Genomic DNA, 25,940 nt, shown 5'->3' on the forward strand with positions numbered 1-25,940 from the left:
TTTGTTTCTTAGGGGGGCGGCAGTTTGAAAAAGGTTGAGAAACACTGATTTAAGCGAACACGTTATTTTAATGCGATTTGAAATTAAAATTGTATATTACTTACATGCTTTTATAGTTCACATAATGGTTAAAAATATATTTTGTTTAAACCACTATACGGGTAAACCTTATGAAATAAAAATAAATTTCAATAAATATAATTTAAATAGTTAAAGGTCTAGCGTTAAAATGCTTTTTTAATCCGGACGAGTTCATTGTTATGAAAAAAAAAAAATTCTAGAAGTAGTGATTATCGTGATTAAATATTTAATTTTTATAATTGTTATAATTGTACTGCATTTTTAAGTAGGCTGTTATAACAAAAGCAATTTTACTTTTCAACTGTACTTTTGTTCGAATAGTTTATAACATTGTGATTGTGCATGATTATACATGAATAACTGTAGACGTTTACAACCATACCTAAATGTATAATAGGTACTTACGAATCAAATCCTTGTATTTCAACTTTTCTTAACTTCGTAGCACTAAAAAGCTTATATAAGTTCACTACAAATGTGTAGTAAACATTGCCTTTATACTTGCTTAACGACTGGTCTACCTCATTCAACTGAAAAAAATATCGCAAAAAGTTCATAAGAATCAAGTATATTTATATATATATATATATATATAGGATACACTATAATATTATTTTCAGTGTTAAATATGTTTTCAAATTACTTTTAAAATGCGTTCCATTGAATTAGTCGTCGTCACGAGCATTGAATCCATTTTATAAATGTGAAGACATAATGTCTCTAATTCAGTTTTTATCAATGTTAAATTGTTTGTCAAGATTCGAATCTTTCGATTTTTTGTTTTCAACGACTTTTTCAATTTAATTATTGCAGTATTCATTCTGCTAGCTTTATATGCTTTACGCTGGTTCCTATCATTTTTCACGGACAAGTCTTGTAACTGACAACTGAGACCTATTTTTTTGACTTTCATCACATCCATTATCTAAAAATTAGTACAAAAATGAATTGAATACTCTCGTATAATTATTTATTTTTATTGTTTACAGTTAATGGGTTTTTGATATATAATACTATTACACCTATTGAAAACATTTATAAATATAAAAATGTCTAATTTCATTATAACCTGTTTTTGAGCTATGATTATTTTATTTAGACGACTATTTTCTCTCGTATACATTTTGTTTTCAATTTTTAAATCTAAATTATCGGATTTAACTGACGTGTATTTTTTATTCATTTTGAACCAGCTTTCAGAACATTTTTTTAACTGAAACAAGTATAATACAGCCAATAAATTGCATTTCTAATAAATAATATCGTGACCCTCAATAATTTACTTCTTTCTTTATAACCGCATTTTCTTGTAAAGTTCTTTGAAACGTGGAAGACATCAACTTTTGTAAATTATTCTGAATCGTAGTAGATAGTTGCAAAAGCTTAGCTTCGTTTTGACGTTTCATGCTGAAAATATAAATTAGTGCATTATTTAGATGGCTTAGTTTAAAATAATTTACTATAAAAAGTGAAATATAGTTAAGTAGAAATCTCGTTAAAGTTAAATTTCGAAAAAATAGTTATAACTATTTAAAAAGTTATTTAATTTTCTTCTTACTGTTCTTTAGCTATAATGAGTTTTTTTTCTGTTTCATAAATTAAATTATTATTTTCTTCTTTAAGTTTTGATAATTCTTCTTCTTGTTTTAAAAATTTATCCGTTAGTTGAGTTCTTTGTTTTTTGAACTCGTTTAATGAATTCACTTTGCTATCTATAATACAAATTGTAGTTACAACTTACAGCTTAAAATTTGATAATTTATCTTTTAAATATCATGGGAAAATTCCTACTTATACCAAAATCTCTTAAGAACTGCTTAAAATATACTCGTATAATTAAAAAATGATTATTTTCGGTGAGAAAATTTTAAAGTCAGTAATATAGCCGATAACCATTACTTACTATTAATTATGTCGATATTTAATTTCACTTGATTTTTTCTTTGTATAACTTAATAACTCTTAACATTTTTATATGTTTCCAATTTACTTATTTAAATACATACAAATATGAAAATTACATAGGTATTAAACATTATCTGATGAAAACATTGTATAATAGTAAAACGTACTTTTTTAACTTTCTTTATAAATGTATATTTATTTAAAATGAATATATTTAAAAAAATATATTACATAACATAATATTTATTTTATTATGATTTAAATGTAATAGTATGTATTAAGAAAATTCAATTTTATCAATTTTTGTAAAAAAGAAAAAAAATATCTATAAAAAGGTTATTTTAGTATACAGAATTATATCTAATTTTCATTGTTGTTTTACATACTTAATAAGCCAATTTCTGCTTTCAATTGCCCAAAAACTGTTTCAAATTGATCATTTTTCTTCAAAATGATGTCTTCGTAATTTATTTTTTGATGTTCAATAGTCTATTCAAATGATATTTGAATTAGTTAACATTTATATCGCTCATCACTCATTAGTTACTAAACAAAATGTCACTGTGGTATAAAATCAATGGATTTTTAAAAAATTAAAGATAAACAAACATAGTTTAATCTGTTCGTTATTTTCAGATATAGAATGCATTTTTATTTTATTAATCAATTTTATTCTTCAAAACTTAAATCACATCGAAACGAAATAAACATGTACTTTTATTATAATAAAACCCATCAACTTATTTATGTACCTATTTTTTTTAAAAAATATTTGCAATTAGGTATATTAAAATTTTCACACAAAATAGTCCTTTTTTATTTTTTTCTTGCTATAAAGTAGGTAGGTTAAAGATTAGGTAAATTAAAGATTAGATTCCATATCAATTTTAATATTTTTTATAAAAACCCCATGGTTATATTCAAAATGTTTGTGTTTTACTTACCGTTTTCAAGGTAGAAATAGTATTATCCAAATCAATTATCTCGTTGTTTTTAATTTCCACTTGTCGTGATAAATACGCTATGATATCACATTGGCTTTCTTTTAATGCATTAGCTTTTTCTCTTTCCAAATCATTATTTTTCTCCAATTCCACACATCTGTTAGTTACTCTAGAGCATATTATTAGGCATTTTTGGTTGACATAAATTATTATTAGTTTAGAAAAAAAAAAATAATAATTTTGAAGACCGCGAAGAGCGCACCATGAAATAACAATAGAAAGTTTTAATAATTATATGCAATATTTTTTTTACAATTACAGTTTTATTATCATCCTTCTTGCGTGTAAAATAATTAAAAATAAGAATTTCATATTTGTGATTAGTAATGTTTCTTTAAAAAGAACTTTGCTTGCAAGTACTTAAACTGAAATTTATAGCAGAGAAACGTTATACCTCATATAATTGTATGTATATCTACAATAATATCGTACAGAATTATTAATTAAAATAATGTGATTCCTAATATTTTTTTCAGTTTAATTGATTCTTAAGAATATTGTATATAATACCTGGCAAGTTTTTCGGATAGATCGGTTATTTGTATGTTGTACATGGTACGATCTACTTCTTGTAACGCATCTTTCTCCTCTTTGACATTTTTTTTTTTATGACCTTTTTTGTTTTTTTTCTTTTTAGGTGAATTGTGCATCGTTTATATTTGATCGACAACACAACGACGTAGAATTCTGAATTCTGACTACCAAATGAATAATAGCTACACCCTAATCTGTGTGACGGAATGCTCCACGTACGTATCTACCTACTCGTTATTTGTAAGCATTGGAGGTAAGTATTGATCAAACTAGTAAGTATGTCAACTGAAATGCACAAATGAAATTAAAATACCACTTTTCTAGTGGTAGTCATTTATATTTATTTGGATTTATATTATCAATGTTCTTTAGTCTATAGAACATGTCCCGCCGATAGGGAATGTAAAATATTAATAATAATAATAATAAAATCAAAGTATAAGAATGTCTATAACAATGTTGAAAAGGTGTTTAGAGAAATGGGAAAAACATTTAAAAAAAAAAAAGCAATAAAATTAAAATTTGAGAATATTTTCAATCCATATAACATTGTTTATTATTAACAATATTAAAGTAAAACTATATTTAAGAAATGTATTGGACTTTTAATGATATTATGTTATTTTTCAATAAACAATGTATATCTTTAATAATGCTTTATTTATTATAAGTATAATCAGTGGAGGATCTAGAATTTTGTCTTAGGGTCCAAAGTTTTTCAAAACATGTTTAATTATCTACCCACTCTTTGAATTAATTTTTTTTAGTTAATTTTCTAGGTCATTTTTTAGGTTTTTTAGGACGTTAAAATCCAAGATCTATTTATAACATATTAATATTATTGTATATTTCAGAGCTCAGAACTTAATGAGTAGGATGATTTGGTTAATTTATACCGCCTCTGCCGCAGGTTGTTGTTCAACGGGTGGGTTGAGTGATTTAACAAAAATCTCTGATATCGGCCGCATTTATGAGGTTGATATATTGTTATGTTTTTATTATGTTTCAGTGATTTTATACAGGATTCTCAATGTAAATGTTAAATTATTTTTCTACTTGTTAAATAAAACATATGTAATTGTTAAACTAAATATAAAAATATAATAATAAATGTAAAAATTGTTTTCCTTCTTAAATGTATTGTTAATAGATTAGGGTACCACACTATATGTGCTATTGCATGCATGTTGTGTATAAATTCAGAGGAAATGTTACATAAGGATGAAAAAAAAATAAGGCTGTTTGGAAAAGTATAATAGTAAATATTTATTAAGATTTATTTATAAACCATTTTCTCAATACATGGGCTATATACAAAATATAATGTTTGAAATTAACTTGTTACTATAACTTTTACTATAAAACCGATTTTTTTTCTTGTTTTTGTTTTATAGGTTATAATACGGTTACTTATAACTAATAACAAATTACAACATTTAAATATAGTTTCTTATTATTTAATCAAGTATTAAAAATAACCAAATCTGATTTTCTTTTTTTTAATTTCTATAGTTATATGATTTCCTTCAGTATGAAATATTTTCCTTTTTATATTTATTAGCTTTAAGTTGAAGTTTTTTGAACCTAGATAGTCTATGAATTGCTTACCAAAAGTTTTTCTAGAATATTCCATTCTCACATCAAATGCTATATTTAATATATTTGATAACATAGATTTAAGTTATTATTTATATAAATATTATAAAGTTATAATTACTTGAAGACGTATAAGTTCTTCTGAAGGTGGCTGTAGTATAATGAAATCATCAATCGCAAGCTTTCTAGATCCTGACGAAGATCCTTTCTACTGATTATTAAAATATTTAAAATGGTTTCTACTAAAATCCAGAATAAACAGTGTTTATTTAAATATTTCATGAAAATTTCATGAAATATATAATTTAAGTGAAAAATAAAAATTTCGTTTCATTTCAGTAAAATATAATGCTTTATGTTTTATTTTTTATGGAATTCTTGCTGCATTATTAATTGTACTAAATAGAAATAAAAACTAATTTATATAAATTAACAATTAACACCATATTAGTTTATAGTATAAAAAAGTTAGTTTAGGTACATAATAATAATAATAATAATAATAATATTGCTTTGTTAATTTTATTTATATTATATTATAGGTCCTATAATATTTTATATTATATAATATATAATAGTAAAAATTTACGCGTGTCATGGATTTACCATCGCTGATATAGGTGAACCGACATAGAACAAAGATTAATTGTTATCAAATAATAGGTACTAAAATTCACAATTTGTTTGCACGAGGTTGTAATATTTTCCTATTGGTTACTGTTGATATATTCACCATAAGCTATCCGAACACATTGTAGACGCATGACTATCTACGTATCACCGTATGACTGTTATGTGGCATAGATCAGCGGTTCTTAACCATAGGGTCGCGACCCAATTTTGGGTCGCCAATAATTTTAAATGGGTCGGATAAAAATTTAAAACGTTAGTATAATATTTTTATTTTTAAGTCTTATAAATAATAAATGAAACCTCATGTACGTTGGTTATCATGGAGAAAAATTTTAACTAGATTTTTTGAATTAAGAACTGAAATAGAAGTATTTTTAAGAGAAAAAAATTCACTGTTATCCATCCATTTTCAAGATATAATTTGGCGTATCTATCAGATATTTTTTCGTTATTAAATGAGTTAAATTTGAGTATGCAAAGGCCATTAACTAATATTTTTACATGTTGTAATAAATATATTAACTACAATCAAAACCAAATCAAGAAACAAGCTTGATGTCGAACCCACGATGCGTATTTCACTTACTAACTCTAAATTGATTCATTGGTAAAGCAACATCAAGACCAAGGAAGTCATTAAATTAAAAATTATTTAAAAAACAATACAATATTATTAAAAAAAATGTTTATTTTTAAATATAATGTAATTAATATTATGACTTGTTATGAAAACAAGTAATATGAGTAAAAAATGTTATTCAATTAAGAGTACCAAATAGTTATTTTTTATTCTACCATTGAATATTATTTATAAAAAGGTCGCAGGAAAAATTTGGTAAATATCTTGGGTCGCCACTACACAAAGGTTAAGAATCGATGGCATAGATCGCAGATTTCTATATACCTATATTTAAGTCTGTAGCATAGATCTCATAACTATAATATTGATAATAGGTCCATGGTTATGCGCACTGCCTCTTATCAACCGTCGGCGTTCTTATCATGCACGTGGACTGCATTTCCGTAACTATCACGAAACGGACTGCCGGGCAGCGTTTTTAAGCGGGTGTTGAAAGCAACTCGGTACGGTCGTGAAACTATCAACAAAGTCAACAATTGCGCTGCAGAAACAAGGTGATATATAAAGATCGTCGTTCCAAAACTAACTAGCCTCGAAATTTCTAGTTCAACATGAAACTCGCGTTCGGCCGTCTCGCGACCATTGGCTTCACGTTGGCCAGACGCTGTACGACCGCAGGACCACCTGTCATTAAACAAGTCAATGTCACGAAGCCTCACTCGCGGCCGCCACCATCGTCCAGCCAATCGTTCACTTTCCTGGATACAGAGAACTACAACGCACACAATGTGATGGTCCAGGATGCGGCGTATAGCCAGACGGTTATCGATCCTGACAACCAGCAGGACTGGATCGTCGTGAATGACAAAGAGTTCCACTTGCTGGTCACGCAGGAGTCAAAGGAGAAGAGTGTTTACGAAGTGTGCGATGATTTCCTGAAGGTGAGCATGTATGCGATGGGCAGGGATTTTGATCTGACTGACCCAATGTTTGACGTGCTTCGTAATCAATTGGTAGCTATGCTACCCCAAGTCACGGATTACCAGCTGATGTCCATAATGAGAATGATTCCATTATGGAACATGAAGAACGCCAAGGACCCAGTTTTCTATAAGTTGTGGTCAGCTTTAGACAAGCAGTGCATCGAGAGGTATAAAAAGTGGAGTCTTGACAAATTGCTTTTGTGTATGGATCACTGGTATATAATGAGGTTGTCAAGAATGAGTAACTTTGTTTGGTTAGGCGTAAAGAAACTGTCACGCAAACCATCCAGGTAAAATTGTTGGTTCCCTTAGTTTATTATGTTGAATATATTTGAAAAGATTGTTATATTTTCTGATACTTTTCTAGTTTTTATTTAAAATCAATCTGGAAATAAATATTGTTTCTAAGAAAAATTAAAAATAAATTATTATCATAATTGTCAGAAAATAGATATGTTTAAAATTCTAAATGTTAAGTTTTCTTAGTTTATGCATGCGTTTTGATTCTGTCCAATTTAATTTTGTACTGGAGTATTGTTACAGTACTGTACTGTATAGTACTGATAATTATAGTGAAGTTGGTAAATTATATGGTTAATTTATCCTCTGTTATACTGTAATATGTTCTTTATTTTCCTTCATTAGGCATCCAAATTTTGTTAGCTTTTTTAATTTATAAAATAAATTATGGATTTCTATGTGTTTAGATATAATATTTAGTTTACTTCTAATGTAGTTAATTAAAGGAAATATTTTCATTGACTTTATTTTTTACTATGAAAGCTAATATAATGAGAGAAGCGACAAAAAATTATAAAGAAGTTGCTTGTGCATTTTTTTTCTTTATAAAACACAGAAAAAAGAAAAAATTATTTAACAAATTAATATATTTGAATTATAATAAAATGTTTGTCTTTTTGATTTTATTTAAATTAATTTTATTAAAAAAAATAATTTTCTCAATTTCAGGTTGACTCCTAAGCAATTAGTTCAAATGATGTTTTATGCTAATACTAGTAGAAAATTTTTACCAACATTACCTATGTATGATATCGAACAAGAAATATGTACATATTATAATGACTTTAGTATTAGAGAACTGGGCATAGTATCTTTGGGATTCTTTAAAACCCAAACACCTATACGCAATCAAGAACTTGTAAGGAATCTTTACCATTCTGTAAATAAAAAAATTACTGAGATCAATAGTATAGAACTGGCAGCATTTTTAAAGGTTAGACTTTATCTTTTTTAAATTATTATAATTTAAATAAACATTCAAATAAATAATGTATCGAGTTTTTAAATGTCATGTGTCCTAGATGAATTTTTTTTAGAATTTATTTTGTGGATTAATTGAGGATTAAATGAACTACTTGAGCATAGTATGCGGACAGGTCGTTTTATTTAATCATGATTTACTGACTCTGTTATTGCAATAACGTTTGCATTTTATTATTCATAAAAATGAAATGTGTTGTGATTGTATAATACAGGCTAATATTATTATAAAATATTAAATTATATTCAGCAAGAATATTTATACCATTTTGTTTTTAAGTATTATTTTATTTATAACAAGTAAACTTATAATTTATGTTTTATAGATATTTAGATATTGTACAAAACATATAAATGCTGATTCTATGCACAAATTAATGGATGCCTTAGTGAATCGTGTTGATGATGTACAGTTAGTATGTTGTGTGCATATGGCACTTTTGGGTACTAATTTATTGATAAGACATGAGAGTCTTCTAAAAAAAATTTCTCAGCGAATGGTCAATGAAATATCTCAAGCACGAATTAAGGTAACATTCATGCACACCCGCCTACAAATTTTATTTGAGTTACTTATAATAATGTTTTACGGTTTTAGGATTTAGAAAGAATAACATTGGTATTATCTATGCTTAATTATAATCCAAACACAACACCTTGTATTTTTGAAACAATTATTAATGAGATTTCGAGTGACAGAAGAAATATTGATTTTGAAAAATATCCTAAATGCTATATTTTTATTTTATGTTACTTAGGAATAAAAAATATTTATCCATATGATTGTATTTCAAAAGCTTTGAAAACTGAAACACTTCATAGATGTTTTGGTAAGTAATACGCATATGATAGTGGTTTATCTAAATTAACTAATTTATATAATTACTTAATAATACAACTTGAATTTATAGTACATAATTATTAACCAAGTAAATAAATTAATAATTACTTTGTAAAAATGAAAATAGACTACTTTTTAGTAGTGTTTCTTATTTACCATCAACATTTTTAACTTATGTGAACTGACACTTATAAATAATAAAAAATTAAAATTAATTAAAAAATATAACCATCAATTGAATTGTATAATAATTCTAATATTTTTTTTTTTAATTTAATAGAGCTATCAAACCATAACAATTATGTCTAATATTATAATTGGTTTTATTATTGAAAAGCTAAAAGTAAAACAAAATAATATTTATTTTTGAATGAGATTTTAGTATTTTATATTTTTATGTTTGAAAATTTAGTCTTATTTGTTATAAAATTATTGTAAATATTGTTTTTTCAGCAATATTTATCACTCAATAAAATGAATATTTTTTGTTTATTCTCATAGTATTTTGTTTAAATATTATAATATTTTTATAGTTTTTAGTTTATGTAAATGTAATTTAATGTTTTGTATTAAATATTGAATTATGCTTAAAAATATTTGTAGGAAAAAAAACTATGCAGATTTAATGTTCCCCGTGATATTTTGTGTTTGAATAACAGTCTGCTTCTAGAATGTCCAGACTACACTGGATCATTACTACCTGATGCGCTAAAAGAATCTTGCAATGAAGTAAGTTATATCTTTGTTTACTACCAAAAATCTTAATCAAAATAATTTTAAATATTTTTATTAAAAAATTGACATGTACAAAAAATTATAATTTTAGGAATAAGTACTTGGTTAAATATTTAAAAATGTTTGTTTTTATTGGCATAACCAAAGGGTGTATTGAGTATTCACTTAAATAAATAAAATAAGTAAGACTTATTCATTTTATATTGTATAAAATTAATATTAAAATGTTATTTCTAAGATCATTTTTTATTTTAGATATTTCTGTATTATTTTAATTATAAAAATAGAGGTGCACCATATCTTGTGCTTGTATTATAGTTATAAATGTATTATATATTATTTACTATAATATTTATAAAATTATATTATTAACCATTTAGAAAAAATTTAAAATAAGAATTATAAAATTTATTATTTTTTATGTTCATTTAATTTTGCTTGTTATCATATAATTTAATTTATATTGTATGGATCCAAAAAAAGGACGAAAAAATTTTTATGTTTTTGAAAGGAAAGTTTTGCGGAGAATTTATGGGCCAGTCAAGGATAGTTTAACGGGAGAGTGGAGAAGAAAAAAAAAATACAGAGCTGAAAACACTTGATAGTGAGTTAGACATATTAGAAATTATCAGAAGAGGAAGACTGTGATGGACTGGACATGTCTATATAAATCAAAATCCATTCTATTGGGAAAACCACAAATAAAATGAGAAGATGTTTTAAAAAAAGATAAACTGGAGGAATCTAGCATTAGCCAGAGGAGGATGGAGGCGTGTGGTGAGACGGGATGGTTCTAAAGAACCAATAAACCCAAGCAGAAAAATAATTTCTATTAATTTAGCCATGTAGATAGACAAAAATAATGAATTAATTTTGCTGTTATTTTTTGTACTAAGTAGGTAATTTATAAAATCTTAATTATTTAATTTTTATTTTAGCATTTAGCTTGGCACATACCAACTACAAGCAATTTTAAAAAACTATCTCATGATGACACTAACTTTAAGAAAGTATATACAACACTTGTGGAAATGTTTAAAAAAGAATCTTATTTACATGTATGTTATCTTCTTCCTCATCATCCCAAAGCCGGTAAATATTAATGAAATTTATTATTATTGTTGTATTTTTGAATCAAATTATGTAATTTATCTATTTTAATTATTATAGATACATTATTTTGTATTGATTCTAATGGCAAACCAGTAACCATTCCAGAGGCAATGAAAAATAAAACAATTTTCAATGATTTCCATGAACCGCCAAAGTTAGGAAAATGGTTTGCACTCGTTATTCTTGGAAGAAATTCAGTATTGTTCTATAATTATGAATTTAATGGTTTAACAGTGTGTAAGATAAGACAATTAAAAAAACTTGGCTATGAGCCGATTTTGGTAAGCATATTTATGGTATTTACAAATGGTTATTTATTGTTAACAATTTACCAGATTTGATGAAGTTATCAACATTATATTTTATTTAATAATAAATCAAATTATTTAGTTAAAATAATTATGATTTTAAATTATTTTACAGTTAAATATCAATGAGCTGAAAGAAAATTGTAATATTCAATCATTAGTAAATGAAAAACTGAAGCTTTATGATGTAATTTTAAATGTTTAAAATATGTGTTAGAAATAGCTACCATATAGTTATTATGTATATTTTTTGTAAATAAATATTAATAATAAATAACCTAATTGTTATCCTTTAAATATTTTACTTTTGAATGATTTTTCATCATTTAAATTAATTTCATTATTTTTACCTTATTAAAATGTCATAAACAAAAGTATTCTACTATTTAACTAATCGTTTATCGTGACAACTAATATTCTTATAATGTAAGTACATATTTACAACATAAGAATATACGATTCAATTCTATAGTTAGAATTTAAAACTGACGCGATAGATAAAAACAAGCGTAAATCGAACACTCGCTATTCGAGCGTACGAAAAAGTGGAAATACCACACATGAAAATAATAATTATTGACATTTAATATTTTATTTTCATGTTTTCATGATATCTATTTATCTAATACTCTGATGTTAATTTATTAGTATTTATAAATCATCATACTAATAAATTAATACAATAACATCACGTACTTTAAGATTATAACAAGAAGTTTTATTTGTAATAATGATCATTAAATATTATTTGAAATATTGAACAATTGATCGCCAATTATACTTATATTGTTGTTTAAACATTTTTTTTAATTTTTAATTTTTGTTGCATTCCGGCCCATAAAATTCCCTGTCAGTACCGGCCCATTTGGAAAATTCCAGATTTCCAGATGAGCCACTCTGCCCCTGGCTTTGAGACCAAGACATTTTAATCATATACAATGTGATATGTCATATCTTAATTTTATTGACTATCAATTATACAGAATGTTGTTCTTTGAAAATTAGACAGTTATAACTTATGTCATAGTGCAACTTCTCAACAATGTATTACCAGTTACCACATTAAATAAAAATTTAGTTTATTCCAAGATAATTTATTAACAGCCGTATAAAATAAGAACTTGAATGTTGTCGCGTCGATACTTGCGATAACGAATTTCTATGTAAATTCATACAAAACTATATAGGTTATTCTTCACATTCCGGCAACAATCATATTAAATTACAGTTATTATCAGAGGTGGATAGGTAGTTTTTTTGTTACAGGGAAATATTTTAGTGGAGCCACCAAAATGAAAAAAAATTTTGCTTATAAAAAATATATTATATTTACTCATCCTAATTTAATTTAAATAATTTAACTATAAAAAAAAATAAATTTCCATGAAAAAATTAATGGTATCGAGGGGACCACCGACATAATATAAGGCGAGGGCCCACAGGGAAAAATCCCTTTTTCCCAATGGGCCTTATCCACCCACGGTTATAACTATTTCAAATTTTGCCTGTATAAATATATTTTGCGCATAAATATAAATTTAAGTTAATTTTATTTAATTAATTTTATGGATATTTCATAAAGAAAAATAGTTTAGAAACAGTATATCAATAATCTTTAATGGGAAACGCCTAGTATTTCTAATCAATCTGGACTTAAAAGGAGCTCCCTCTAATGTTTTCTAGACTGGAGCCTGGGACAAAACGGTCCCGTTGCCCCTCCCCCCCCCCTAGAACGGCTCTGATTTTAGTGCGAGAGTTACTAATTTAAACACTTTAATTACAGTTGTAACTCTCCTAGGTGTGAAATCAAGTCCATTGCTCTATTGTTCTGTATATAAACGATTTTATGTAGAAATCTACTTGGTATAATAATTTTTATTAAAATTTCAAATAATCATAATTATTTTTATTTTTGTTTTCTATATAAGTGACATTTTTATAAGTGCCTAGGTACGCTAACAATTAAAAAAAAATGTATTATTGTTGGAATGTAAAATCGAAGAAATGGCTTGACTTTGCATTCTCAAGTAAACATCGTACATCTAATAAAAATTAGGTTTTTTAATTCTTATCACTGTTTTCTTGAGTATTCGGTTCATTTGAATTTGATCCGTCTACCCGATAAGCTTACCTTTATCAGAGGGGCAACCTTTTGAAATAAAACGTTAGTATTTTTTTGATTTTGTTGCCAGTAAACAGATTTAAAGCGATTGTTGATTAATTACAATAACAGGAAAACCAAAATCATACGACAACGTTATTTTACAGCTGCCGAAAATAATTATGTCATGTAAATTATTGTCGTTCATCAGTTTGATAATCGTTATGGCACGTGTTTCGAGTGTCGGATAATACCACGGGCTCGGCTCACTCGAGTGCGAGGTCTGTTTGTCATTTGGCTCGCCGTTCGATTTGAAAACAAACGGCGATATGGTTGAATGTCAAACATTGTTGAAAAATTAATACGTTCACGGAACACGTATTGTTTTTAGGTCGACAGTGTGATGCGGATAAGAAGCCAGTTATCTTTCGAACGCGCGTTTACTGATCACCGTGCGTGGGCGCGACGACGCAGCAGTAGATAAACACGATCCGGCCATGCGCAATACGGTGCCGGTCGAATTTTGCTTGTACAAAATTTTACGATCGACACTGTTATAACCACCAATGGCAGAACTACGATCATTGAGACCCGTGGATACAATTTTTTTTGGATAATAATAATAATAATTATTTTTGGCTAAATAGTTGGGAGAAAGGAGAATAATAATAATAATAATATAGAACTTAGAACCTAGAAAAAAAAATCATAAATTATGAATACAAAAAATTAAAATATAAGATAAAAAAGCTGAGTTGGTTATAAATTATATTATATTATATTATACGTGGTTATAATATATAATTATAACTTATAATTTACAAGGCAAATGTCGAAAAATTTGAATTAAGTATAATAAATTATCAATTTTAAAATGTAGGTAACCCTAAGCAAAACTTTATTTCCCGATGATAATGTTTAAACAGTGTGAATACATTTTTAAAACTAACAAAAAGTTTTTGGAAGTGTTTAAAATAGATTTTATACGTATATAATAAAACTATGATGCAGATCATTTTATACTCAAATATTTTACCTTTTCAACTCCATTACTTAACTATAAAATACTACTATAAAATAAATATTAATGGAAAGCATTATTCACGTGCGATTTAATATTTTAAAGTATGCTGCATAAAACGTTGGTACAATTTTATTACCGTAAGTGAAAAAAAATGCTTAAACTAAAATGGAACTAATATTTTAATAAATTAATATGGATATACATTTAATACTTATTTAAACATCAACATTAGGTAAATGTTCAGAAACAAAAAGTAAAAATATTTCTGGGTTAATTTGTGAAATGCTAATTCATGTAAGTGTACATGCATTTAAAATATAACTCGTTTGCATTTGCATATTTTCAGAAAATTATTGAAAAGTGTCAAGATAATTAAAAAAATACGAGTACTAAATGTATTTATTGTTTATTTTTAATACGTAGAACATAAAAACTATGATATAAAAGATAACTGTTTTAGAAAAAATCGTTTATCCACTATGCAATCAGAATTTAAAAATGTTTACTGAAAATCAATCAGAAGATATTAAATAAAACATTAAAAAGGGTGAAATTCCTATAAACCTATAGAAGTTTCAACCGTGTGCAGTGGCCGCTCGTAAGTTCTAGTGGTAGAGGTGTGACTTAAATATAACACTCCTAGTCATAGGTCTAATAAATTTAATATAAAATAATACAATATACACATATTATTACTTTTAAGCTTAATATTTTATTTGTATCTTTAAAGTATCTTATACATAGTACCTATATAAGTACATTATATTATTAAATAATTTAAAAATAATTAATTTTTGGAGTTACTAGTATTTTATGAATAAACTCCATGCGCCTATTTTTTGCTGTTAAAAAATGGTCCTACTAGTTTCTAGTTGCAGACCGCAGTAGAAAATAGAAATACAATTTATAATGTCATGGACGTCCAAAATATTTATACAAGAATACAGTATAATCGTACAGGTAGTAAAGCTTTGGATGGTCTGGCTAGCATGGTCGGCAAAAATATTTCCTAGTGTGGATGCAGCTTAAGAGAAAATATACAATGTAGTAGTTAGTACCTAGCTATACAATTATTTGATAAAACTTATTGAGATTTAATTGGATTCTTACAACTTCAAAATAAAGTGTTTATAATATAGAATTTTAATATTAATATATTTAATATAATAATATATTTAGAAATTTAAATACTTTAAGACTTGTTACAGTTTTATTTTTAAAAAGTTATTGTTTTATTTTAATTATTTTAATTGAAGTATAATACAGGTTGTACTTTGTGTGCATTATTATTTAGCCTGGTTTAGTTTTATCTAATTTATTTTAATTACTTGTCTAATTTAAAAATCTGTTCTAGATTGGACTTATACAAAATTGATATTCAAGTAAGGTACAGTCTGGTTTATTATCATGTTTTAACATTAGAACTTATTTTTAAATGTCGGTCCGGTCTTGGTATTTTCTAATACATTTTAAAATGTACGGTCCGGTCAAATCTGTTTCCTATTTTATTTCATCGGTCCGGTCAGGTCTTTAAAAAAACGAATCGTGCAGAGCTCAGGTAGTATCCGATTATGAGACTTCGCCTATTATTTATAATAGTACACTAATATGTTTAAAAATAGTAATAGACAATAGTGGCCGACAACGAACGACGAGTGTTTATGTAGTTTAATTTTAAAAATAAATAACTTAATATAGTAAATAGTTATACAGGTAGATATATATATATATATATTAGGTTATATTAGGTACTAATATTTCACCGTATGGACGACACTACCAGTCGTCCTAATACTGCTCAGTGCTCAGTGAGCACGTACACACTACACATACACTCCTGGTATCTAAGGAAATAAATGTAATGTTCGCACACGACAAAATGTATGTAATTATAATTAGAGACCAAACTTAAAAATAAGATGCTCTTATATTTTATTATTTCATCAAATAAATTTTTTATGTGTATTCTTTTTTGGAAAAATATGATTTTTCATAAATATATATTAAATACTGAAAAAACAAATGAATGAACTGATTTATAAAATTTATAAATTTTTCCTTTATTAAAGGAATTATAATATAGTTAAATTAATAAAATTTAACCTTTAAAAAATTATTCAGTCATATTTAATCTATACTATTGTGGTATTCTGGTATATACTGATTTTTATAGGTATTTTACATGTGTAGCACACAGAGCTGAACAAAAACAAATCAAAATTAAGAATAAAAAGTAAAATCATGAATAACTAATTTATTTATGAATAAAGAATAAAATTATTCTGAATAGTTTTATTTGTGAATAAAACAATTATTCAGAATAAATTTATTCGTTAAAATCATGAATGATATTAAATATAAAAATATATTTAATTTATTTTTGTCAATTATTATATGTATTACTTTTATATATATTATTTAAGTCTAAATAATAAGTCTATTATTATTATTCATCGTTATTTAGGATTTAAATTTATTATTTATATAATTATAGAGAATAATGAATAACGAATAATAATACAAATTAAAATAATGACTAAAAATAAAAATCAATAATAAAATTAAGAATAAATCAATGAAGAATAATTTTTTATTCAAATAATCAATGGAATAATATTTTATTCGACTAATGCCCAACTCTGGTAGTACATAAGAGCACATAGTCACATAGTACCTGAAATTTAGATTTATTTAAAAATAATATAAATAACATGTTTTAAATAATAAAAATAAAAACTAACTATATATAAATACCAAAAAATAGTACCTATTAATACACTTCAGCATTTACATGTTTAAGTTTAAACGTGTACCTATATTGAAGTATTTATAATACGCTACGATTTTACGATATTATCGAGCAGTCACAAGTCATACATGAAGAGCGCCCTTTATATATGACCTTTTACGTGTACAAAATGCCAGTATATTAATATAAGTCACGAATTAAGATCTATTTTAATTCATAATATAAAGTTTATGGATATCAGTGAAGTTTTTATTTTTATATCTTTTCTCTAATCACAAAATAATTGATTTGCTTATGAATGTTATGTTCTTATAAATACTGCTTTGCACATTTTGTCTTGACAAAGAAAGAGACTGATGGAGGTTAAAAACATTTTTGCATTTTTTTATAAACCATTAAATTTTTTTATAAAATGTTCAAATTGAACTTCAATATGGCAATATACTCTTCAAACATATTATTTTGTATAATACTCGTATATTCTTTAATCTTGAAATATGCTTTTTTATGCTTTAAAAATGTTCGTGTATCAATTGATAGGAAAATGAATCGCCAAGAAACCTTATTCAATAGGAGTTTGCATACTCTCAGTAAAAATAAGTATGTAAAAACATAAATATCCGGTCTCTAATTATAATTATTCGAAAAATGTAGTTAAACAAATGTTATTTTTTAAAAATGTATAAATATATATATTTAATTTTCTTCTTTTCTTTAATTTTAGTAGGGTTGCAGATCGTCACGTCGTCCAAACCAACACTGGTTGACTTAAAAAATGACTTCGTCAAATTGTGAACTAGAATCCATCTCCAAAAAATTACTTTTTATTTGGTAATGATTCGATACTTCTGTTGGAAATCGTATGTACACTGTATAAAAAAATAAAAAAATAAAAATTCACCATCATGATAAAACTAATTTTTTGTTTTGGTCAGAATCTAAAAAATAATAAGTTAATTTAGGTTTATTTAGAGAATTATTAAAATTGTACTCAGTTTAATTTTTCACACAATCAACATATTGTATACATTATAGATATAAATGACTTGATGAAATACTTACTTATAGTCAATGAATGGCCTTATTTGAAAATACCAATTGTTAATAATGATTAAATAGGTGAATAGATGAGCAATAACAAATTTATCCGATTTGTGTTCATTGTAACAAAAATAAAACAACATTTTATCTATAATATTTCTTTTGAGTTGATAATTTATTATATATTTTATTAAATACATGTTGAAAACACTTTTATTATATTTGGTGATCAGAAGTCAGAAAGCATATTACATTTTACGTAGAAATACACTCTTTCTTGGTCATGATTATTGCTCGAAAGCCATTTTAAACTATGTATCAGGCTTTCTGAGCAACAATCAAAATCATTTAGAGCTTATGTTTAGTAATACAACTGTAAATATTGTTAATAATTGTCAATTTGTTTTGAAAACCATAAAACTTCTGAAACAAAACATACATTATATTAGATAGTATATAATACATTTTAACTGTAAAATAATTATTTTATTAGCAAAAACAAAATGTCGAACACTGAAACAATATAATAAAAAAAATAAAAAGTTACTTATTATCCACAAATAAAATGTTTCCAACTCGTTTAATAACTGAAAAATGTTATTCTAAAATACATGTACCTAATTATTTATTATTAACTATTTTATTTTATTTTTTATAAGGTCTACAATGCTGTGCAAACATAATGTGTTAAGTGCATACTATATAAGTATATTTATCCACAGTAAAATTAAGACCAATACATTTTATAAAATATTATAAAGTTAAACTTGTATTACGTTCAAAGACTCAAAGTTATTCTAACATAGTTTGCAATTAAAATAATTATATATTACCTTTTATTACATTCATATTTATTTTGGAATGTTTTATTTTTTATTAGATTCAGATCATATTATAATCATATGATGTTATTTAGGTTAAAAGGAAGACCAGATGAAAAACTAACATTAATGAATTTATGATACCTAGTATGCAGTAACGTTAAAGTTAAATGCAGAAATATAAGTACACAAAAATAGTATTAAAATAAAAATACCAGTGTCAAATAGCACATTTTAGTTTTTATTTGCTTATAGTTAATCATGATAATTATATCAAACTTATTTAGAGGTATAGAAAACTTAATTTCGGATGTTATGTATGTTAGGTATGGAATTATAATACGAATTTGAATAAACTATTTATTCTACTAAAATAATAGGAAAACTTTCCTAAAAATCACTTTAAAAGAAAAAAGAAACACTTTTTATGTTTTTATGAAAATATTTGGAAAAATATTTCGAGAAATAAAAGGTGCTAATAAATTGTTTTGATTTATTCTGGCAGAATATTACAATACATTTTTATTTTATTTAAATTCGAGAAAATAAATCTTTGGTTTCTGAGAAGAAGAGCTTTAGTCAAAAGTCATGAAATATAAATGGTTTGTCTCCAATTATCTTGTAAGTTCTCAATATTTTCATAATTTTATTGCTAAATATTTGTGGGCGTGGAAAATTAATATAGAAAGTATTTGAAGTGGAAATAAAAACATTTCATTTTCACTTGTAGCAATTTTCTAAATTTGATGTACTTGTGATGAAAACTGTTCAAAATTTACTTAAGCCTTTTTATTAGGAACTCAGGAAATATTATATTATAATATAATAAAAACTGATTCAATCAATCAAAATTCCTTATATCTAAACACTTTTCGTAAATTACCTGATAACTAGAACGCGGATTATATGCATTCGCATGATTGCATATTATCACCTTTTTACTTAATATAAATATTTCACTGATTTGTGATGTAAATGGCATATAATCGTATTTTTATACATTTAAATATACTGATTAAATTTGTGAAAATACATTCAAGCAAGAAATTTACCAACTATACAATTCATTACAAGTTAAGAAGGAATTATTGACAACAGCATCTGAACTGCCTGATATATTATTAGAAATAAATCAGAACAAAGAATATTCGACTGCGAAACAAAAACTATGGTTATGATTCCATAAGTATGATTGACGTACAAATTAATGGCACAAGTACTGCACTGCCTAATTCAATTGTGTTGACAAGTAACATGCCTTATAAGTTTAAAACTGTCCTGTGAGGTTCTTTGATGTTGAACGGTTTTCTGCATTTAAACTTGTTTTGGACGATAAGCGACATAGTTTTACAATGAACCATTTAGAACAATATTTAGTAATATAATACGAGAACAACAGTTCTAAGTAAATATTTTAAATATAATATACATAAAAATTATTTTTTCAATTAAATATTTAACATAATAATAATTTTTATTAATAAATTTCATTATCATAAATTTGTCATAATTTTTTTTTTTCATTTTTATTGTATATTCTAATATAATCTATGCACATTTCATTCTTTTAAGCTGCATATTTGCATACCTACATATAATATAATTTTTTCACTACATATAGTCGAGGTTTATTGATAAACCTCTTCGTCAGCTTAAACATAATTAGCTACGTGATCTACTATATAACACTTAGAATTATTTTAGCAATTTATCCCTCTAAGTTTTAAATTGGTTGTAGTGTCAACGGACGCGCATTTTCCTAGCGTCACCACATATAGAACTTTATGTTAACATATTTACTCATTGTGTTATTTTGTATACACAGAATATAGATATATTTGATAAAAAAAAAAAAAAAAAAAAAAATATCTATATTAATGTACAATCAATAAAATAGTAAATAATAAATAGTAGTAAGTAAAAATAATATATATAGGTTGGTCTTTCGATGTTTGATATTTTTTGATTTAAACAATAGCAAATTAATTAAACTTCAAACATATCTAGTTTGATTTTAATGAACCCTTATATGTATTAAATTAATAAGCGGTTGACGTTACTTAATATAGCTGTGGTGACATTATGATGTCAAAAATATACACCGATATGCATTACAAAATGCTTATAAAAGTCATAGATTGTTGTTTCTAAATAATGCATCTGTCATAATAGACATAAGTAATTAAGTGACACATACAAATTATTTAAGCCTGCAGTGACATATCTAATTAATATTAGTTTAATAAAATTATGAGTCTTTGACTGATATAAAGGTAGAAATATATTTGCGAAAGCACATGAACTAAGTTTTTAAACTGTTATGGTAAAATAATAGTAATAAAATTTTAAAAACTGATAATTTATAAGCATAAATAAAATTATATAATGCAAAACATATCAATTATATACTTAAGTATTATATTTAATTTGAACTTAAAACAAATATTCAATTATAAGAGTAATAATCCTTATTATTATTATTTATTTATCTTTTTATTCTAAAATCATTTATAGAATAATTAAAGACATTGACTTGTAGATAATCGCATTTTTTATCATAAAAAAAAACTAACAAAATTATTTTAGAGAAAATTAACGAACTCTTCATAATTTTATGTAATGTCATTTTATTTTAAATACAACGAGAAAATAATATAATATAATGTTGCGTTTATACAACGTTCCTAGTCTTAGACGAAGATAACTGTGAGGCTATAGTTATTTAATTTAATCTTCGCGTTTGTCTACAGAAATTACGTGTGTACTGATTTATATATATGTTGTTAATGTAGCGTTCCTACACCGTTTTGAAGTTTTGTTCAATGTTTCACCGGGTTAGTGGGTAAAAAAGGGTAGACATATTATATAAGTATCATAAGTAGGGTTGTAGTTTTTTTTTAAGGGGTGAATAAATTTTACTATTCAACAGTAGCAGGAAGTGAGAGAAATATTATGAAGGGTGAGTAGTAGGTAGGTAGGTAAAATATCGGGCCCGGAACAAATGTTTCTGTGCTGGATGATCAAGAGAATTCAATAGTAAAAAAAAAAATTCAAATAATAATTCACGTGTAGTATAATAATTTACAGCAATAGATAAAATACTAATATCGAAAAATGCAATATGGGATGCTCATCAAACTACATATGTTTTTGGTATAGCAGTGTTTCTTTAGAGGAATAAAAGAGTAAACAGATTCCAAATATATTTTTAATGTAGTATGTGAATTCTCACAATTTGTGTAGAATATGAATCTTTAACAATTATTACGTTGTGTCGATGGCTTGTAAATTAATTGAAAATCAGAATAGGGTACGTTGACTTATTAAAAATAGAAGATATATAAAATAAATATTTTATACCTACACAAAGGTAAATCGTCGAGTAAATTAACAATAATATACGATTTATTAAAGGGCAAGGTATAAAGTAGTATTGTAATACGACAAATAACTAATTCATTAATTATTTATGCTCTATACATATCCTCTATGCAAAATTCCATAATACTTCGCAGTTTACCATAAGTATTAGGTTACACCATATCTATAGTTCATATATAAAAATACTATAATCTTTTTGATATACTTAAATACTTAAAGGATAACAAAGTTTAGTGAATTTAAGAAACGGAATAATATTATTTGAAAAAGTAATATTTAGTATAATATTGTTATTACTAAGCTAAAGTATATCTTCCGATAATAATACTGTATATTATCATAATATGTAATATATATATGGACTTAAATAATTTATTTATTTATTAAATCATGACAAGAATTCTTATAAATGAATGAAATATAAAACAAAGTAAATTAAAATAAGAAGTCATTTAGTCATCGCATTGTGTACTGGTTTATGTAAACCTATGTAAAATAAATAATTTAAATCAATAAAAAAATTAGGTAGGTACTTCAAATTGTATATTAGTATAATATTTTAGGCAAGGATCCAGCCTACCATAACGGGAGGGGCGGTAAATAAGTATACTCTATGAGTCGACCGGAGTTGACCGGCTGACGGTTGTCATCGATCACAATAATATTGTTCTTATGACTATTCATTAATTTATGTTATAAAAATAAAAGACGAACATTTGTGATATTAATAATACATTAGAATGTTATTACGCAAGATAATGCAATTTAATAGTACATTATATTAAATTAACACATTTTGATAAGGCCAACGGAAGGGGAGGGCGGTTACCCCTACCGACCCCCTGGATCCGCGTCTGTAATATTATTTTTATCAATTAATAATTTGAAAAATAATACTTGTAGTACAGCCATACGTAGATATAGGCAAGCTATGGGACTAAATAATAGTTTTATAGTGAAAATAGTATAAAGGTAAACGTTAATGAAAGAATTGTGATTTTTTACATTGAACAGTACAGTTATAATATGCATATGATAGGTATTGAATATTGTTAAGAATGAGTAAAAAATGATCAGAAAAATCAATTTTATGTTTAGTAAATGTAAGTGGAATAGTTTTAATTTGATTTAAAAAAGTTAGTATAGAGTGTAGATTTATATAGCACATAATACCTAATTTTATATACCTATATTTAATTGAAAATAAATATTCTTTAAATAATAAAAATTATGACATTGGTCCTATGTAGACTTTATCTATATGTTATACAGGACTGACACAACGTATCTGTTCGCGAAGTCCTGTGCAAATATACAGAACCAAAGTCTTTAGTAAAGCATAGAAATAATTTTTTCTTTACAACAAAGAAACAAAATAGGTATTGAACAACTAATTTGAAGTGATTTAAATATTATAATCGATTAAATTAAATAAACAATACTTTCATAAATGCATATTAGTACACAATATATATGTCGTATAATAAGTGGAAATAATTAAACATTCACTAATTTGTATACCTAATATGAATCTTAAAACCGTAAGAAAAAAAGAATATTTATATATTATTAAAATATAATATTCAATTGTGATAATATTCCCTCAAAATAGAAGTAGAAATATTTTACGTGTACCCATTTATTAGATACAATATCAGAATATATACAATTTTATATTTGATTTTGTATATTTTTATTAAACCGTAGGTAGGTTATACCCACGTAAGAGGGTAAATAATATTTATTAACATGTTCGACAAACGTGTTTTTTCTTGTGCAGAAAACTCTTTCGTGACAGATAAAATTATTAAACAATACTCGTGTATTATACGGATACTCATATATATGTATATATATGATAAGTACGTACGCAAGTTATAATTACAACGCGTACAATCAGTGCAGGCGAACATTATATAATATTTTACGCTACAAGGTATTTATTTTTTAAGCGATAATGAACATTTTTCGAATTTCTCGTACACCTACAGATATCGAATAACGTGAACGAGAATATGAGTGTGTTTGTGTGTGTCTAAAAACGTACATGGTAGCAATTTATTATTATTATACAAAGTACGTGATAAAATAGTTTTAATACACAATAAAAATAATATATCTGCATATATAAAAAATATGGAGCAAGTTCCATAATGTACAAGTAGTTATATAGCTGCGTGATATTCGCGGTGGAATAACAATAATACTGTGCGTCCATAATAAATATTTCGAAAACAACAGAGACAAGAAATAGGAGGCGAGTAGTGTGGTGTAGTGTACCTAAGCGTGGTTTATTGTTTTTCTGTACAAATATTATCCGCGTACGCGATTAGAATAGTTATAAAAAAATAAAAATAAAACAGGTTACGATAGTACTACGTAGTAATACGGCATGGCAGTTGGTTCGTTAAATGAATAAATGCAGTTATGTAGTTTTGAGTACACAGCGTTTATAAGAGTGTTGAAATAAATAACGAAATACGAATTCAATACTTACACAATGCGCGTCGGACATCTGTGGATGTAGGGGGATGTCTGCTGAGCGATCTACCGAACGCGGCCGTAACGTTCGACGGTAAAAATACAACAGAGGAAAAGGTTAAAACTACGCTTCCGGGACCGACTGAGAGAGAGAGTGAGAGAGAGAGAGAGAGAGAGAGAGAGAGGAACTCGACGGTGGCGCGCGAGTGAAGAATACACGAGCGATGAGCGCGGCGGTAGTACACGAAATGGTCAGGCCGGAGCGGCGGTTATACTTTTATAAAATTGGTCCGACGACGATGCGACCGCGGCCGTCGACGGCGGAAACGAATCAACCCCTACAGACCCCACCCACCCCCGCGTCGGTAACGGCGCACCGACGAATCGCGTTGGCGGCGCGCTCGTCGGGCCCCTTCCCACGCAACGCGACGCGAACGATCGCGCGCGATCAGCCCCGACCGCGTCGTGCTCCCCAACGCGGCAGCGACGGCGGCGACGGACCGTGTCGTACTCACAGTTCACCCACCACCCGTTCACCGTCACCCGCCCGCCGAGCACTCCCGTCCGATTCCCGCGCGCTCAAAATGGCGCGTATTCTTTTCCCCCTTCCGACTGCATTATCATTATAGTCATTATTATTAGCATTTACCATTATTATATTCAATCTTATTTTACGCGTAACGATATTACGACGATGATAATAGTAGTAGTAGTAGTAGTAGTAGTAGTAGTAGTAGTAGTAGTAGTA

General features: G+C 26.3%; 2 protein-coding genes and 1 long non-coding RNA gene across 3 annotated transcripts; 1 reads left to right on the plus strand and 2 right to left on the minus strand.

Annotated features, from left to right (window-relative positions):
* Positions 1–458: 458 nt before the first annotated feature.
* LOC112683416 (cilia- and flagella-associated protein 157) lies at positions 459–4,051 on the minus strand. Its single transcript, XM_025554453.1, has 8 exons — positions 3,501–4,051; positions 2,931–3,099; positions 2,373–2,475; positions 1,640–1,793; positions 1,365–1,488; positions 1,151–1,294; positions 725–1,006; positions 459–611 (listed from the first exon to the last, which is right to left on the minus strand). Exons 1-8 carry the CDS (start codon positions 3,638–3,640, stop codon positions 483–485), a joined length of 1,245 nt encoding a protein of 414 aa, XP_025410238.1. The 5' UTR covers positions 3,641–4,051; the 3' UTR covers positions 459–482.
* A 2,541-nt stretch (positions 4,052–6,592) lies between these two features.
* On the plus strand, positions 6,593–11,817 carry LOC112683415 (FAST kinase domain-containing protein 5, mitochondrial). Its single transcript, XM_025554452.1, has 8 exons — positions 6,593–7,606; positions 8,286–8,550; positions 8,924–9,127; positions 9,196–9,428; positions 10,044–10,167; positions 11,112–11,265; positions 11,344–11,567; positions 11,710–11,817. Exons 1-8 carry the CDS (start codon positions 6,945–6,947, stop codon positions 11,797–11,799), a joined length of 1,956 nt encoding a protein of 651 aa, XP_025410237.1. The 5' UTR covers positions 6,593–6,944; the 3' UTR covers positions 11,800–11,817.
* A 6,378-nt stretch (positions 11,818–18,195) lies between these two features.
* Positions 18,196–25,421, minus strand: LOC112683414. Its single transcript, XR_003148589.1, has 3 exons — positions 25,209–25,421; positions 18,531–18,932; positions 18,196–18,337 (listed from the first exon to the last, which is right to left on the minus strand). It is a non-coding gene; the product is annotated as an uncharacterized LOC112683414 (long non-coding RNA).
* Between the last annotated feature and the right edge of the window lie 519 nt (positions 25,422–25,940).

The sequence above is a fragment of the Sipha flava genome, unplaced genomic scaffold (genome assembly GCF_003268045.1).
Source record: "Sipha flava isolate LNK unplaced genomic scaffold, YSA_version1 225_pilon_pilon, whole genome shotgun sequence".
NCBI lineage: Eukaryota > Metazoa > Arthropoda > Insecta > Hemiptera > Aphididae > Sipha > Sipha flava.

What these genes read in the sequence shown, in the direction of transcription:
- LOC112683416 (XM_025554453.1), bottom strand. Translation starts at nt 3,640, where the DNA reads ATGCACAATTCACCTAAAAAGAAAAAAAACAAAAAAGGTCATAAAAAA. An exon ending in CTATCCGAAAAACTTGCCAG is followed by an intron (nt 3,100 to 3,500) that starts GTATTATATACA and finishes AATATGCTCTAG; the next exon opens with AGTAACTAACAGATGTGTGG. An exon ending in CAATGGAACGCATTTTAAAA is followed by an intron (nt 612 to 724) that starts GTAATTTGAAAA and finishes TATTTTTTTCAG; the next exon opens with TTGAATGAGGTAGACCAGTC.
- LOC112683415 (XM_025554452.1), top strand. Translation starts at nt 6,945, where the DNA reads ATGAAACTCGCGTTCGGCCGTCTCGCGACCATTGGCTTCACGTTGGCC. An exon ending in TAAAAGAATCTTGCAATGAA is followed by an intron (nt 10,168 to 11,111) that starts GTAAGTTATATC and finishes TTTTTATTTTAG; the next exon opens with CATTTAGCTTGGCACATACC. An exon ending in TCCTCATCATCCCAAAGCCG is followed by an intron (nt 11,266 to 11,343) that starts GTAAATATTAAT and finishes TAATTATTATAG; the next exon opens with ATACATTATTTTGTATTGAT.